This window comes from Myripristis murdjan, chromosome 2 (assembly GCF_902150065.1).
Source record: "Myripristis murdjan chromosome 2, fMyrMur1.1, whole genome shotgun sequence".
In the NCBI taxonomy this organism is placed as follows: domain Eukaryota; kingdom Metazoa; phylum Chordata; class Actinopteri; order Holocentriformes; family Holocentridae; genus Myripristis; species Myripristis murdjan.
Window position 1 is genome coordinate 12,473,933 of NC_043981.1, and position 18,634 is coordinate 12,492,566.

Genomic DNA, 18,634 nt, shown 5'->3' on the forward strand with positions numbered 1-18,634 from the left:
AACATACAGGGTGTTGTTGTCATCTGCCACCGTTTTTTATCTGTACAGTGGAGAGGAAGTCACGTGATTGTCAATGTCACCGTTGATTCGCTAAACCTGTTTCCATAGCACTTATTTGCATTTTCCTTTTATCGATACACCAACTTTTCCACCTCCCCCAATTGTAAAAACTTTTTTTGCGATATTTGGAGATTTTCAATGTTTCCGTTTGTTTTTAATGCACAAATTGAAAATGTGAATAAAAATAGGTGGATGGAATCCCACCCACTTGTTACACCAGTTAAAATCTATTCTTTCCACTGTTTTTTTTTCTAATAACTTCTCCCTGTCCTTTAAACTTTTATCCCCTTTCCTCTATTCTATCGGTCCATCCCTCCTACCCAGATACGACTCGGCCCCCTAAAAAGGACGAGGAAAACGGCAAGAACTACTACTTTGTGACTCATGACCAGATGATGCAGGACATCAGCAACAATGACTACCTGGAGTATGGCAGCCACGAGGACGCCATGTATGGAACCAGACTGGAGACTATCAGGCAGATCCACGCCCAGGGCATGATTTCCATCCTGGATGTTGAGCCACAGGTAAGGGCAGCTTTTGGTGCATGTTTGAATTACATTTTTGGCTGACAGTTTTAAGGTGTGTTCAGACCAAACGCGAAGTGAGTTTTTAACGCAGCGCCATTACATGAATAGATATGAAACTTGTGTCATTCACGTATCGGCATCAGTTGAAATTTGAGCAAAAAATTCATGGCCATATTTGTGACACAAAAACACACTTCGCATTTGGCCTGAACACTCCTTTAACATGTTTAACCATGAGTTAGCATGTGAGAGCTGTATGCCTAGTTCAGGGACATTGTGACCGTGTAGGGCAGTGTTCCCCAACCCAGTCCTCAAGGACCACCTGTCCTGCAGGTTTTTGTTTCAGCTCTGCTCTTTCACACCTGATCCACTTAAGGGCTTCATGCTGATTGGTCGAAGCAGATTTACCTGAACACGGCGTGCAGGAAGATGTGAAGGCCTTAATTGGGTCAGGTGTGCAAGAGCAGAGCTGAAACCAAAACCTGCAGGACAGGCGGTCCTTGAGGACTGCGTTGGGGAACACTGGTGTAGGATACTCACTAGGTCTTTTTATGACTAGTAGGGTAAATTATTATCATTTATTAACCATGTATAAGAGTAATTGCAATTACTATTAACATCGAGGTAATTCTTTTAAAGTTATCGGGTAACACTTTACAGTAAGAGTACAACAATTAACAGTTAATGCCATAATAAACATTAAGTAACAGGTAACTAACCATTAACTAATGTGTCTAAGAATCATGTACTAATGCTGTTCATGCTAAGGTATTAATTTATGTTATTTAAGGGTTATTGTAGATATTAACAGTAAATGCCATAATAATCATTAACTAACAGTTAATTAACCATTACGGCATTAACTAACGTTAATTGTTGTACTCTTATTGTTACCAGTTAGTGTAACAACCAAGTAAAACTAGATAGTTAGTTGATCAGACAAGAGAGTAGTTAAATATAGTAACACTGTCATAAGAACACTTATGCACTAATTAATTAAGAGGCAGGAAGATGTTTCCTGATTAGGGATTTATATTTTCATGTATAAAATTCTGATGTGAATTGAATGGGCAGGAGCCAGACATCCCTCCTCCACCGTACTAAGCCTCTCTCTCAGACAGCTTCTGGCAGATGTAGCGCACTGGGCAGTCAACCTGCTTCACCTGCCAGGACAAAACAGAGCGATGTTAGGTGTGTCGGAAAGTGGTCAGGCTAGGGATAAACTGCTGGTAATAACCTGCCAACCCCAATAACCAGGGGTGTCCAATCATGTGCCATGGAGAGACAAGAGGCTGCAGGTTTTCATTCCAACCAAGACCTCCACCAGGTGATTTCACTGATTAGTTCCTCCTTTCTGATACAAGGTGAGGTGATCAGTGAAGTCACCTGGTGGAGGTCTTGGTCGGAATGAAAACCTGCAGCCTCTTGGCCCGCCATGGCACATGATTGAACACCCCTGGTCTACACAGAACCAGGCAGTCCCATCCTTCTTGCTAAGGAGAAGAATGGGGCTACACCAGGCACTGTTAGTATCTTCTATTACCCCCATCTCCAGCATAACCTTCAGTTCTTTCTAAATCAATTTTCTTGTGTGTTCAGGTAACCAATTAGGGCATGACTGAATTGTAACACCTGGGGAGGTCTCAACATGGTGTTGAATGAGGTTTGTGCATTCTGGCAGAGGGGAGAGCAGGTCAACCAAACACTGCTGCAACATGACAACATCTGGGGTATAGGATGGTCTGTCTCCATGCTTTGAGGAGTTTGAGGTGGTAACTCTTTGTTGCCCCTCCCCTGCCAGAACACAGAACCTCAGTCAACATCCCCCACTCGCTGTGTGACCATAAAGAGCCCTGGGCACTTAGCTGGATGAAGGAAGCAATACAAGTACTCTCTTGGTGCAAATTTTCTTAGTCTAGTCCCCCTGTTGTACATGCGCTGTTGATGCTCCAAGGCCTTGAACAAATTCTCCTATGACAATTGCCTGAGTGTGTGCAGTTTTGCAGGGCGCACTGGATTACACTTTCAGTAGGGCTAACCAAGAACTGTGGAGGCCTGGGGGCACCTACCGCACTGCACACAACAGAGGGCCTAGTCCAGGGGTAGGCAACCATGCCCCATAGTGAGCCGAGAGGCTGCACGTTTTCTTCCAAACCAAAAACTCCACCAGGTGATTTCACTGATTGGTCCCTCCTCTACTTGAAGGTGAGGTGATCAGTGAAATCACCTGGTGGAGTTTTTGGTTGGAATGAAAACCTGCAGCCTCTCAGCTCATAATGGCACATGGTTGCCTAACCCTGGTCTAGCCACCTATCCCAACTGCAGCGGTCGTGTATGAACTTAGGGATCATGGACTTAAAGGTTTTATTCAGATTCTCAAAAAGGCTATCAGTCTGTGGGTAAAGCACACTAGTCTGAATTGATTAAGGATTAATATGTGTATCTGTTATCTGTGAAGATCCCCAAACACATACTTGACACACCCTAACCCAGGGGTGTCAAACTCGTGCCATGGAGGGCCAAGAGGCTGCAGGTTTTCATTCCAACCAACAACTCCACCAGGTGATTTCACTGATCACCCTACCTCCAAACAGAGAAGCGGGACTAATCAGTGAAATCACCTGGTGGAGTTGTTGGTTGGAATGAAAACCTGCAGCCTCTTGGCCCTCCATGGCACGAGTTTGACACCTGTGCCCTAACCCTACCCAAAATGCCTCTACCAAAGCCACGGGGTGAACCAGGTTCTGGTGGATTACAGCCCAAATCCACCATTGCCTGATGTACACCCATTTGGGTCCTTACCAGAACACTGTATGTCCCTCCTGAACCACGGGAAGGTGTTTGTCCAGGTTGCTGGCCCACCTGCCTGCATCTCCACCACTCCTGCCCTGCCGCTTGAAGAGCCCACTGTGGGTTGGGGACATCACCCACACCGGCTGGAACCTGGAGTGGGGAGGAAACAGAGAGAGGGTTAGAGTAGGGAAAGGGAGAGAGGTGAGCTGGTACATTGGCATGGGGTGAAGGACTTCCTACAGGCCGCTGGGATTGGTCAGGTGGACGTCTGGCCTTTAGGATGGACCGTGAGGCTAACAAGATGGTGCTGCTTAGGATCTGCGCATGTGCCAACAACTTCCACCCAGAAGGGACAGAAGTAGTCTGATGATGTCACAATATTGAGTTGTGGGGTTAGGCTATATCACACATACAGACATGCTATTCAGCACTGCCAATAAATGCATAAACCCACAGTGACATGATCAAGTAATACATTTACCAGCAATTCAGCATCAATGAGCAGTTGGCTAGAACTATAAGCAACACTACTTGGTGCTTGTTTTGTGGACTTAACCACAATACAAACTTCATCCACAGTCTAATTCAAAACTAGTGCAGTGCCCGTTTTGTGTACAAATGTATACGTGTGTTTTGGGTGCAAAAGCTCACATGAGAATAAAGATAAATGGCATCAAAGTAGCATTTAAAAAGTATGGTTAAGGCCCAGAATTGACATAACTCATTAGTCCAACGTGAGGTAATACTGTTCCCCACAGCAAGCTAATTACCACTATTTGGGTATAGGCTACACTTTGTCAGGGTGAAACATTTCTGTCAGAGTGGGGCTGCACAATTAGTCATTAAAAAAAAAAAAAAAATCAGTCTTTATTCATACATCTTTGCAATCTCATTTCTAAATGATGCCGATTTGTCCACTCCTATTTCCCTATGCATTCACGTAGTGCTGGGCGGTATACCGGTTCATACCTAATACTGGTGTTATTTATTTATTTTTTTTATTAAATGAATTTTTCAGATACCCCAATACCCGTGTGTGTGTGTGTGTGTGTAGCGCGCGGAACGTAGCACTGCAGGACATCGTTGGAGGGGGAACTGTTTTTGCAGTTGCACTCACTAAGCAGTGGGGACTCAGACAATGAAGCTGAAGAACTTTTATTAAAAAGAGGAGCTGTGTCGGCTGTTTGGAAGTTCTTCGGCTTCAAAAAATCCATCTGGCAAAAGCAAAGAAACTTTCCAGGCTACAGCAGCACACTGACATAGACTGTGTAAGAAAGTGAAGAGTTGCCACTCTGCTCTTTTTTCAGTGGCTAACAGCAGCACACTGGCTTAGCTTGACTATTCAGAGAAGAGGTATCACTTCGGCTTATTTTTCAATCTATGTTATCACATGCATACTACTGCTCATTCATTGGTAGCTGAATTGTTAGGTCTATTTGATAATTCACAGTTTTAAAATAATAATGATAATTTAACATATTGTTAAATCAGTCAAATTAGTCTGCATATTAATGCAAGTGGCCTTAAATTTGCATAATAAAAAGGTTCTGTATTTTTACTGCAACTGTCCTGCATTCTGATTCCTTCACTTCATTAGAATCATGAGTGCCACCTCTTTGCATCATTTTGTGTTGCCATGTAAACCTGTATTAATACTAGGGTGGATAACTTGGACATTAATGTCCAGTTGTCTGGACATTAATGTCCAGTATTCATTCCTCATGACAGTAAAATATGTCATTCTAAGTTAATTTACTGCAGTAATTCTTCTCTAAATAATTAGAAAATGTGGTTAACACCCAGTCGTGCATGAAAAAAAAATACCGTCATATACTGTGAAACCGTTATAATTTTGAAAAATACTGTGATATACATTTTTGGTCATAACCGCCCAGCACTACATTCACGTCACGCTGCGTTCACGTGTTTACTTCTTTGATTTGGAACAATCCCAGTTATTCTATCAATCACACATACACAATGTAAAGCAAACACGCTACTGAGTCAATATTCAGTCAAACAACTCTAGCCATAATTTGCCAAGCAATGCTTTGGCATCACCACAGCACTACAAAGTAACACTAAGACCACCATGAAATCCAATCTGTGTTTGCAAAGTTTAACAGCCTTTTGTGATTTGGAGCATTGACTGGGTTTCAGTTTGGGAAACTTGGTAATATCATGTAATTTAGACAAATTTATGAAGTTGCTTTGGTTCAAAATAAATTATCACTGAGCTGTGTGATGAACAGTGCAATTACTGACTGTTTTATTGCAGAAGGCCTATAAATTGAAATAGTACCTGATGATAGTCTGTGGACAGTGTCTTGCAAGTATTACAAAATGGATGCACTATAGACTGTCAGGGTGCTGCACTGCCTTCGCATGTGAGTTCTGCCTTTTCTGGTCCATCAATGTAACATTAAGAGTAACAATATAAAACTGATTTTTGCAGGTTTTTAACCATAAGTACTCACTACATCACCTCAAAATGTCTCAGCAACACATCTGTCAAGTTCAAAGTTGTTAGGACACAGGGATAATTGAGCTACAGACACACACACAAATTTCTCCAAGTTATAGATAAGAGGTCATCACTGCTTTTTGTTCAACAGCTTCAATATCAAAAACTGGTCAGCAGCTGCAGCTTATGAAAATTTACAAGGGCACAAAGTATGGACACAAGACATACACTCATTTGATCAAAATGGATCTGATGACCGACTCCCACATTAAGCTGACCTTTCTGCCTCTTATACTGCTTGGCTATGCCACTTAATCTGTACTGAACTGTATGGTGTCCAGTGCTAATACAGAAATCACCACTGGTTTGCTACGCAAATGGTGATATCTGGGAGCATTAGCTCAGCTATAATAGACTAGAATTTTGTAGGCTGACAAGTGGTTCAAACACAGGAAATCAGGGAATGAGTCTGTTTACAAAACAATTTCCACACATTGAAAACTAGACTGGACGATCAAAACTCAAAGTTAGTATAGTTATTTTGGTTACAGGACAAATTGGATACTTTTTCTTCACTGAGGTCGCTGTGTGGTGTCTATCTCCTCCTCTATGCTGCGATGGCCTGCTGTTTCTCTGCCTGAGATAGTTGTACAATAATGAGATGATTCACTCAGCTTAAACTCACACAGCAAATTTTGAATGGAAAACTCATTTAATCATGCATGCATTCTCCACTAATATGTAGAATACTCACTTAAATAGGTCTTCTATGAAAAGTAGGAGTTTTGCTTGGTTTTTATGGTCATTTTGTTTAAAATTACATGTGTGGACAAGGTGCTTATTAATAACCAATAATAATTCCCCCTACTTTTCATAAAAGACATACAGGAGGGTGCCAGAATCAAATCTGACCTTTTAGCCACAGGATTGCCTCTCAATCCACCTGGCCACCCTGCTGCAAAGAGGCTTTTCCCTCCATAATATGAACTCTTTTTCTAAGTATTTTTATGCAAAAGATGCAGTGTGTTGAATTACAAAGGCTGACTGAAACAGCAAATTTCAATATGATTTCCTGTGTGAGAAATACCAGAGGAGATACATTTACAGCTGGTGCCAATACACAGTGATGCAGCTTTCCATTTTTCTCATGGACATGTTTTCTGCAGTAGCGAGTCTGTTTGCTTCACCACGATGAATGGGGATACACCTAATTCACATTTTGTTTGGCAACATTTCAAAAGTTTGCTTTAAGTTTGCAGTCTGATGGAATCACAGCTAGAAATACAGAGCCAAAAGAATCGTGTTTGTCTTTCTCATCAGGCACTAAAGATCCTCAGGACAGCTGAGTTTGCTCCCTATGTCGTCTTCATTGCAGCGCCCACCATAACACCAGGGATGAATGAGGTACAGGCACATACACACACACTTTCTCCTCTCTTACTGGTGCTCTCAGTAACAAGTTAATCATCCCTCAGTTTTTTTTTGTTTGTTTTTATTCATACTAACTCACTAACCAACCACTGTCCACAGTTTACTCACTGCTTCTGCCATATCTTTTCTTTCACCTATTTTGAATGTATCTCTCACTGCTCGTGTCTTGTGTGCTTTAAGCATGTTTGTATTTTCTTTGGCATGCCTTTGTTCACTTGCACTCAGATTCCAAAATGGTGCAGGAAACTGCCTGTAAGTATTATATAAGTTGTGCCAGTTCATCTTGTTTTTAGCTATTGTAGACAGGGATGTGTGGGCTTTGTGCATTTGTTGATTCCTTGCACTGTCCATCCATATTTCTCTCATTTTCCTTTAATTCCTCTAATCCCCCTAATAATCCTCTTAATTTTCTACACTTGCATTTTTGATACTTCTTCACTGGCTGATGTTTCCTCTGGCCCACTCCTACCTCTTTATTTCCTCTCTCCTCTTTCTCCTAAACATGCTAAATATATGTGAAGGGAAGCATGTAAATGTAGAACAAAGCTGGACCTAGAGTAGAACCCTGAGGCACGCCATAGTTAATCAGATAGGTTCTAGTCATGCTAAAAGCTAGTCATTACATCCCATCTGTTCATTTTTTCCTCCAGGATGACTCCCTCCAGAGGCTCCAGAAAGAGTCGGAGACGCTGCAGAAGACCTACGCTCACTACTTCGACCAGACCATCATCAACAATGAGATCGACGACACCATCCGCTTGCTGGAGGAGGCCGTGGACCTGGTGTGCACCACTGCGCAATGGGTCCCTGTCTCCTGGGTCTACTAACACACACTTGGCACCACTTGAGTTCACCCTGATCCACCCATTTCTGATCCAACACATGGATGCTAAACTTCATTTGAACCCCATGCAACCCGGTCGCCTCCCCTCAAATTGAGTCTCTCCTCTCAGAATCACGGATTTCTGTCAAAAACTATTGTGGAAAACGAGGGTAATGAAGAATTGAAATGACTGAGGCTTCATTAGAGACTTCGTCCTCCCCCTGCTTCCTGTTCTTAATAGCCTCCAAGGCATACTGTTGTGTATATATATATATATACATATATACATATACTGTATATATAAATGATAGAAAACTAAATAAATATGGTCCTGTCCTTACATAGCAAAGGGTGGGGAGTGGAGGGGAAGTGTGGTAGATATTTTGTACTTCCTTTTTTTTGTAATTGATGGATGGGTGGCAATATTGGAAAGGCAATAGTGAGCATGAACATACAGAAGTCTTTAGTGGGTGCCTGTGCGTGTTGACCTTTTAAGGCATTACTTGTGGTACTCTGTGTCCCCCCCTCTCCCCAGTCCTTTAGTCTCCTCGGCCATTGTGACAAATAAGCCGAACTTTCAAGCACACGGGAAGCTGCCACAGTGGCAGCAGGTCGCCCTTCCCCTACACTCCACCTGCAATTTTCAGTGAAGCGAAAAGCACAGGAAACTTGACAATGACTTTTTCCTCAAATCTTCCCCCACATCCTTATTTATTTCATTAGTCCTTGCACCTGTCAATCAAACTGTTGAAGGAGCACACTACTACCCCCTCCCCTGTCTTCCCTGTGTTGTTGTAGCCTGCACCCCGCTTCCCTCCCCATCCTCTCCTGGTCTTTGTTTACATCTCAGTTTGCACAAAATGGACAATTGAAAAAGACATGTACTGCATCTTGACATCTCGACATCTCTCTCTCTCTCTGCCTCACCCTCTCTACTTCTCTCCTCCATGTATGAGATGTGTATACTAATCAGCAATCAGCGGACCTGGAACTTTGTTCTCGGTGCGCGGCCAGTCGTGACAAAGTGCAGACAAGCTACCACGAAACACGGCTCTTAAACATGGGAGAAAAAACTACACAGAAACTGACAGGAATAAAACAGACTGCCTTATCAAGCCTTGGGGAAGAAGACAGTAACACCTATGCACAGCCCTGGCTTCTCTCAGGCAGACGGAGATCAAAAGGCCCTCTCCCCCTCCAAACTTGAATAGTGAGTTGTGTTTGTAAAAATAAAAGTTTAAAAACAAAACAAAAAAACAAAAAAAAAAAACAAGTCTTCATTTGAATGGTTGTGTGGAAGGGGGCAGAATCCAATCCTAGAGCCACCATTTCAGAACTGTTAACTGTTGTCTTTAAAAAAAATATTAAAAAAGAAGAGTATTATTGTTTTGAGGGAGAGAAAATTACTGCAGACTTTGTGTGTAAATGTTCCAATGGTGCGTACGTCATATGAGTGAATTACGAAGAGCCAGTGTATATTAACCCTTAAAAAGAAGCTCAGTATGTGACATTCTTCATGCTTTACGAGAAGTGGCAGAGCGCTGCCCCACATACAGTAACTCCTAAATAGGGCACATCTGTTGAAGGGTTTTTGGACAATTGTGACCAAGTTAAGTCTTTTTTTTTTCCCCCTTTTTTTTGTTTTTAAATACTGTGTGACGTGGGTGCTGTGTCCTGCTGCTTCAAGTAAAGTGTTTTCATTTCAAGTCCTGTGTAAATTACCTCTGCAAATGACAAAAGCAGCTCTTCTGTATGAAATGTTGTTCTTTTTTTTTTATTTTTAAAAAATATATTTCCTTTTAAGTGTTGAAAGTAAACTGCCTTGACTCTGTCTTCCTCTTGATTTATGACGTGTGAACACACGTTGGGGAGGGGGGGATGACATTATTTGTGTAATTATTTCTGTAAATAATTACCAAAATAAGTGACGTTTTGTAGCACAAGGGAAGTGCAAAAAATTCAAATGGTGGCTTAAATGTTGTATACTATAACAGTCCTACAGGGTTTTCATTCAGTCTGCGACAGTCTAAAACTGCTATTTAAAAAACTGTTTCCCAAACAAACCAGAATCTGATTGGATTTTGTTCTGCAGCCTGTAACCGGCCAACATCTTCCTATTGAATTTCTTAATGATCCCTATTTAACGAGGAATGCTCCCGCAGATAATACAATGGACCTCTACTCTATATTCAATGTCATGCTCATGGACACACAAGAAAAGCACAAAGAAGGTCTATACAAAATCATATTCATCTCATAAATATTACAACATTTCATTGTTTATCGCAGTCCTTACTCTACTTTCTACACCATCCCATTCTTTGTAAACCGTGTCATTGATAAACTCATGCAGAAATAAAGCTCCGTTGAAACACAAACAGCTGCCAGGCCCTGATATGTAGCACAGGAACACTCAATAAACAGGGTTTTTTTTCCTTCCATGTATTGATTTCAAGCTCGGTTTTCAAGGAAACTCAAGTGCAAGGTCATTAAAAACGGACTAAAACACTCTGTGGAATCTGTATGGGCTGTGCTGCTTGGATTCAAGGCCTGTGCTTGCACGGTGCCCTCGGGATAGATAAATGTGCATTTGTGTATGCACAACTGAATTAAAGGTGGCAGAGCGTAGGCCGTAGACCCACTTACTACTGTATCATGGATGGGAACTTGGAGCCCTGCTAGTAATTTCCACATTAATTATTAGGATCATCCAGTGTAATCATCCGAAATAATAATTATCATTCAGTTGATTGGCCAAAAGCTTGTTAAACTAGATAATCATCAACTTAAATTAATTAAAACTGTGTCCAGACTGTTTGACATTATTTTTGTCATGCAGTTTCTTGTGCTGGTCTTGACATGTTTAGAAAATTAACTTGATAACTCACAGGTTTTGTAAACTTTGGATAATTCACAAAATAATGACAAATAGCAGATCATATCAGGTCTTGATAAATATACAGGGTATCTGGAAGGTCTTCAAAAAATCTTAATGTCTTAAATTTACAAGTGTTAGGCGGCAAAGGTCACTGACCAGCCTTAAATTAAATTTTTGAGGTCTTAATTTTAATTTCAACATACTGCCTTAAACATTCCGGCTTTGAAAATGTAAAATCTCATATTTATTATCGCAGCAAATAGATGTCTAATCAAAAGGAAACTTAATAACAACTTGATTCCTACCTAAAATGTACTGTACCAAATACATGGTGCTAACCTGCAAAGCTTATTTGAAAAAGAAAAAGATCAATTGTCCAGAGTAAGTTGTTCTTTGAGTGGTCTTCAAAAGCATTACATTTAACTCTCAGATATGGGCAGACACCCTGATAAATGTCTACACCTTTTGTATACAGTATCATGTATAAAATGATACATAATGCATCTGTTGTGAGGAATAATCTTGAGCTGAAATATGATAGAGTAGCTGATTTTAGCAAACAACAAATTAGAAATTTAAGGTCTTGGAAAAGCCAAAATTTTGTAGAAAATGTATAGGAATGCTGGTGAATATACCATAACTGTCAAAGTATAAAATGTTTTTTTTTCTTTTAAATTACATCTCCTGTTTCTACTGTTATTTCTACTTTCTGACTATAATTTCAAAGCCTCATTTGAAGCAAATGCTTAAGCAGTCAGACTCCTTACATTATGCATTTCATGTAATCCAGTCTTTTCTTGAAGGTGTTTTCTATCACTGAATACCTGTTGGGTTTTTTTTTTCTGTTGGAGAAGGACAAACGGCTGGAAAACACAATCTGAGTTTTGATTAAAACCAACATCCTTGTTGCCCTAAGAGCACAACACAGCAAGTAACACACTGTGTGCTTGAGTTCACACAGAGTTCAGCCCAATTAAATAAAGGAGCAGACCGAGGTCCTCTCATGAAGGACAACAAACTGTCTCCATTGCTCACATCGAACACCATCTGAAGCCACAACGTATCACGAGTCTCAAATGTAAATGGAGCTGCACACAAACAAAATCTGTATCTGAGTTGCTAAATAAGCGCTGGCAGCACCGATTGAGATTGTAAAGCAGGTTCTACGGGAGCAATCTAAGATGTCTATATGTTGCTTTGGAGGCAGAAATTTCAGCGGTATGTACAACTGGACTAGATACTGTACATGGACCTGGAAACTTTGGTACAAACTGTACCAAAATGAAATGCTAAATCTTTTTTTCAAGCTGAGGGACGATTAGTATTGTGAGTATTTCCCTTCACACTGCAATCTTAAAAGAGAGCAGCATGGAGAGGAGTTATGTTTCTCATCTGTGCTGCTGTTTTAAAGCAGTTTCAATGCTTTATTTATGACAGTCCCAAGGTTCTTCAGAGTGAGGAGAAAAAATATAAAAACATAGGAGAGTTGAGAGGAAGGCTGCTGAATGAGTTCTGGACACTCGGTTCATCAGGTTTTCACTACAAGTTTTCAACGAGGTTTTCACTCTCCTCTGCCTGTCCTTCCAGCTGTCTGAATAAGAGCACCACTCTTTGTTTCTGAGTGAGGAGACATAAGCACCGCCGTGAGGGACGGAAATCCATCAGCAATGCACTCACCAATTACCACGCTGATCCACAAATTTAGATGCTGTGACATTAGACACCAAAAACTGACAGGGTCCATCCTCTGAGGAGCTCATTTCATGGCAATCGGTCCAGTAAGGATTTATTTGAATCAGTCATTTCTTATACAGGTAAAGAGTGACGTAGGGCTGTGTTATATGATATATATTGTGTGACAATAAAAATTTTTCACTGTGTCACATATCAACTTGTGCCTGTAATTTATTACAGCATTTTATCTGTCACTCTGCACAGCACATTTGAAAGTATACATAATTACACATCGTAAGTGAAATCCTGTGTCTACTTGTTGGCTGCAGCTACGTTGTAATGGTCTACACCGGTGTGAGAGTTTCACATTTCACTGAGCACTAAAACTCTGGACAGCAGTGGCAGGAGTTTTTTTTAACTGTGCTCCTGAAGCTCAGAGGGAAAACAGGAGAACATGTGGGTACAGTCACTGAAACAAAAAAAAACATTGCTTTGATTTATTTCTCCCTGTGGATTTAGTGACACCCTGCAGTCTGTAGAATTCGGGGACAAGCTGCCAACATCACAACAGATACGCAAACCTCTTCAGTTCCACCCGGTTGACCAGACATGAAAACCGGCATCACGTCATCATCAACCGGCATAAAACAGAGAGAAGCACAAAGGCATCTAGCGGTCCTAAGCGATCTTGCACTGCCCTACATGTGGTTACAGTCCTGGAGAGGTGCACACACACCTGCCGTGCAGCTATAGCAGCACATTGACACAGAAGTAAATGGCCCAGGTTACTGACTGAGAGAATGTCACTCCATATGGCGTATTGGCTGGGAAACTGTGCTCGCATCAAGAAGCATACACAGATCGCCGACAGACATTACACCTCTATTTTACAGGCAGATTTTATATTTTGTTAACTGCTTACTTGAAAATTTACACAAAAGTTCCAAATAAAAGTGAGAAACATAATCAAATGTGATAAAGTGCCTTTTATTTGTCAAGTGTCTGTTTATTTCAGATTTGTTCTATGTACTCAGTGGTTATCAAAGTTTTTAAATCACATTGCATTTGTGTATTTCAGCAGAGGATAACTGATGCCATTGCCACCATTGATGAGGCTATGCTACAGCGAACATGGCAAGAAATCAAGTACCGTCTTGATGTGCTTCGTGCAACTAATGGTGTCCATATAGAGGTGTATTAAATGACGCAAAAAAAATCAATATCTACTCCTCATTTTGTAATTATTTCCACAGATTTGTCTATTCATTTGCTTTCGTAATAAATCTGTTAAATTGTAAAGAGACTTTACGGACACCCTGTATTAGTGCTGGGCGGTATACCGGTTCATACCGAATACCGGTGTTATTTTTTTTTATGATATGAATTTTTCAGATACCCCAATACCGGTGTGTGTGTGTGTGTGTGTGTGTGTGTGTGTGTGTGTGTGTGTGTGTGTGTGTGTTGCGCACATAACGTTGGGAACAGCACTCGGAATGTAGCGCTGCAGGACATCATTGGAGGGGGAACTGTTTTTGCAGTTGCACTCACTAAGCAGTGGGGACTCAGAAAATGAAGCTTAAGAACTTTTACCAAAAAGAGGAGCTGTGTCGGCTGTTTGGAAGTTCTTCGGCTTCAAAAAATCCATCTGGCAAAGGCAAAGAAACTTTCCAGGCTACAGCAGCACACTGACATAGATTGTGTAACAAAGTGAAGAGTTGCCACTCCGCTCTTTTTTCAGTGGCTAACAGCAGCACACTGGCTTAGCTTGTCTATTCAGAGAAGAGGTATCACTTCGGCTTATTTTTCAATCTATGTTATCACAGGCATACGACTGCTCATTCATTGGTAGCTTAATTGTTTGGTCTATTTGATAAGTAATTCACATTTTTAAATAATAATAATTTAACATATTGTTAAATCAGTCAAATCAGTCTGCATATTAATGCAAGTGGCCTTAAATTTGCATAATAAAAAGGTTCTGTATTTTGACTGCAACTGTCCTGCATTCTGATTCCTTCACTTCACTCGAATCATGAGTGCCACCACTTTGCATCATTTTGTGTTGCCATGTAAACCTGTATTAATACTAGGGTGGACAACTTGGACATTAATGTCCAGTATTCATTCCTCATGACAGTAAAATAGGTCATTCTAAGTTAATTTACTGCAGTAATTCTTCTCTAAATCATTAGAAAACGTGGTTAACACCCAGTCGTGTATGAAAAAAGAAAATACCGTCAAATACTGTGAAACCAATATAATTTTGAAAAATACCGTAATATACATTTTTGGTCATACCGCCCAGAACAACCCTGTATATGAATACATGTGGGTAAGAGCCTGAACTCTTATTTTAAAGGATTGACAACATAACTACAGATGCCTTAACATTATTTTAGGCCCTGGGGCTGCAAGCATTTCAGACCATAGTCACACACACTGGGTACAAACTACAGGGGAGCCAATAAGACATGAGCTCCCCTGAAAACATGATTTGATAAACCTTGGAGAGGTCTCTAAAATATGACCTGACAATATACAAGTTTTTACCTCAATAGAGAACTCAGAGGTAGTCACCTTTCTCAAATTTCATGCCCTGGCAAGATTAAAAATTGTTTTGTACTCATAGTAATAACCACCGTTCTGTATGGTAGTTTTGCTGCAATACCGACCGAATCCACTGTGGCGCTATACCATAATCAGCACAATATACCAAAGAACAGAAGCTCTTGGTTTGTCTCTACTCACCTGCCTAAAGTGAATTAGAGAGACCACGTGACTGTGATAACTTATTTTGCACCAAAGCAGCTTCATAAATGTTTTCTCCTAAATTACATGATATGATCAAGTTTCCCAAACTTAGACCCAGTCAATACTCCAAATCACAAAAAAGCTGTTAAACTTTACAAACAGAGATTTTTTTTTTAATAGAAAGTTGCAGAGAAGGAAGGCGGCAGATCAAACATGATGCCACAACCTCTTGCAATAAGCGAAGCGTCAGCCCCTACTACTGATTCACATGTCATGTTACAATATGAGGCAGTGAGCTGCACAGGAGGATGATACATTAATATAAACATTATGGGTATTATATTCATTTACAGGCCTTTGCAATAAAAAAAATGCATTGTCACAATTTCCATTTCGCAAATGATCAAACTGCTTAGACCTACATAAGTCTAAATTCAAGCCAAATTTCCCTAGATGCAACTGAGTTACTATAGTAATATTGCAGAAACATTACAGGCGGTATAGTTTGCACATTGCACATGGGCGCGCGCGCACACACACACACACACACACACACACACACACACACACACACACACACACACACACACTCTACAGGCTGTAACTGAAAAGGACAATATCGAAAGATTGCAGACACCAAATATTTAACATTTGAACTACAGTTAAAAATAGACCAAAGTAATTTAAAAACCTCATAATCCCAGTAAACACTCATTCCACAGCACCACTTTGACAACACAAGCAAAAAACCAAATACTCCAGTCCATCAACAACAGGTCAGCCCTGTCACCCTGAAACCTGCAGGATCAAACCCAAAAATGACCTCAAGAAATACCCAAATAATTTCCATGATCGGTCTCAAAGAGCCTGCCCACCTGCTCTCTGCTAAAAATTAACATCTGTGACCTCTCTTAGAAAGACTATTTGTCCTTTAGTCTGCAGCTGAAATTATAAGGTTCCATCTGGCAAAATTAAAATTATTTTTTTAACAGCTAATTAACATTATGTGTGGTGTTTGAAGCATTTTTGGACTATTTATTTAGAGCGAAATATCATGCATATGAATTGTGCTCAGGATGCAGATGGAGTCTTATAATGTCAAGGTGTGTAAAGAAATCATTTTCCTCTCGGTGAGTGTGCGCTGGTTCAGGAGCGGCTGTGAGGTGCGGAGCTCACCTGTCAGCGCGGCTCCTCATGACGAAGAAAACCTCCTCTGGTGTTGGCTGCGTGGCTCTGACACCTGCCTGCTTCTTTATTTCGGCCTGCCTGCACACTGCCGTCGGTCTTCCCGGTGCACAGCCTCCGAGGTGCAGGAGTCCCCAAGCCGGATGAGAGTCAGGTGTGCCGGGCGTGGTTGGCTCCTCCTCCCGCCGCTGGGCCCGGAGCCGCCGGGCTGCCGGGGCTAACGTCGCTAAACTGGCGGCGACGGTGTTAGCATCGCTCGTTGTGGCCGGTAGCCGCTGGTTCTGGCTGGTATCCTCGTTCTTAAAATGTCGGCTGAGCTTCAGGATATTTTTCAGCATCCCCGGGTCACATTCTCCCTCCTGTTTATCAAAATTTCGCTTTTAAACTCAGTTTGCACTTTAGCGTACCAAACATTTCCCTCTCCAAACATCGCTGACAATGTGGACCAGTAAGCCCCGCCCCTTCCGCAAGTAAAAAAACAATCAAAAACCACAGGAAGTCAAGATTGACGTGTTTTTGAGCAAATCCACATTTTTTTTTTTTTTTTTTTTACAACTAAACAAACCTACGGAACCCCTAAAGGGACATGGGGAAATTTTTTTTTTTAGATATGTTTCTCGTGCGCACGAGAAACTTTCTCGTGCGCACGAGAAAACACATGGAGAATTTTTTTTTTTTTTAGACATGTTTCTCGTGCGCACGAGAAAACACATGGGGAATTTTTTTTTTTTAGACATGTTTCTCGTGCGCACGAGAAAGTTTCTCGTGCGCACGAGAAAACACATGGAGAATTTTTTTTTTTTTTTAGACATGTTTCTCGTGCGCACGAGAAAGTTTCTCGTGCGCACGAGAAAACACATGGGGATTTTTTTTTTTTTTAGACATGTTTCTCGTGCGCACGAGAAACTTTCTCGTGCGCACGAGAAAGCATTGGATGCGCGCGCATGCCTATATGACACGTCCTTCCGCTCCACGGCGTCAGCCACCACATAAACCTCCGATTTGCGGCTACCGCAACAGCAGCAGCTGCCTTTTTCACCCGCTCCCTCCTTGATCTCCCTAAAATTACTGTGACAGACGTTAACCGAATCATTCAGGCTAATTCCGCCACAGCCAGCAAGAGAAAGGACAAAGGATTTACACTCTACGTGTCAAATTACTTCCAGAACTATGAAGGTAAGTTAAGTGTTTTACGTTAGCCTCAGACTAGACTAGCGTACATGTTAGCGAGTGGCTAACAACGTTAACCTTCAGCGGCATCAGCTGCACCAATGATGTTACTGTTGTATTTTGTCCGGTGTCTTTTTGATAGAACGTATTTAACCCATATGTACATGTTGATCACAGTTTCAAACAAGGCGTGTGTGGCCGGCCCCGCCCTGTGGAACCACGTAGCAGCTCTCTTGTACCAGACTGCCCACTACTCCCAGAAGAAGCTCACCTCTGTCCCACCAGTGCACAGCTGCACAGAGTCAGAACAGAGGTGGCACAAGCCAAGACCCATGGTAACTTGTTAAACTTGACTAGACAGTCGTATTTGTGTGTACGTGTGTATAGTGTGTTTACATAATACTAAATAATTATCTTATCTCACTGCAAGGTATTACCCCAGATCCGGTTAAGGCATAAAGTTTGTATTGTTACTTACTGTATCACCTAAATGCTGTCAAACTTGAATCACAATGTCTCTTTGGTTTTATGAGGATTTAAAAGCAGACACATTTCCCAGTCTGATTGCAACTAGCTGTAATGACCTACAGTATATTTACATGGTGATGAAAACCTCAGTGTCTGACCTTTCTGACCTCAATGCTCAAATTTCTGACCTTTGTGTTGTTTTGCCCTTTTTTCACAGGAGTAACCATTGCATCCTTCATATTGTTAAGTGCAAAGCTAGTCAACTCTATCCTTACCACAGAGAAGATGAGAAAGTTCAAATATCAGCGAACATCTGGTACAACTGCTGAACACTGTTGTGTGTCTTTATGCCAGACTACTACATGCTGGAAGTGTACCATATTAATTTGTCTGGCTTTGTACTAGAA

The 18,634-nt window shown here is 41.2% G+C and overlaps 1 protein-coding gene across 9 annotated transcripts in view; it reads left to right on the top strand.

The window, feature by feature from the left end:
* Nucleotides 1-10,479, top strand: part of LOC115370245 (peripheral plasma membrane protein CASK-like) — a 53,888-nt gene extending 43,409 nt beyond the window's left edge. For 5 of the 9 annotated variants that reach the window (XM_030067193.1, XM_030067176.1, XM_030067185.1 and 2 more), the window contains 4 exons: nucleotides 385-587; nucleotides 7,168-7,251; nucleotides 7,504-7,530; nucleotides 7,929-10,479. In XM_030067193.1, the coding sequence (XP_029923053.1) occupies nucleotides 385-587; nucleotides 7,168-7,251; nucleotides 7,504-7,530; nucleotides 7,929-8,105 (491 nt within the window). In that variant the 3' untranslated portion in view covers nucleotides 8,106-10,479. The remainder of the gene's footprint in view (nucleotides 1-384; nucleotides 588-7,167; nucleotides 7,252-7,503; nucleotides 7,531-7,928) is intronic. The other 4 variants (XM_030067235.1, XM_030067217.1, XM_030067227.1 and 1 more) reach the window with 1 other exon arrangement.
* Nucleotides 10,480-18,634: the final 8,155 nt, after the last annotated feature.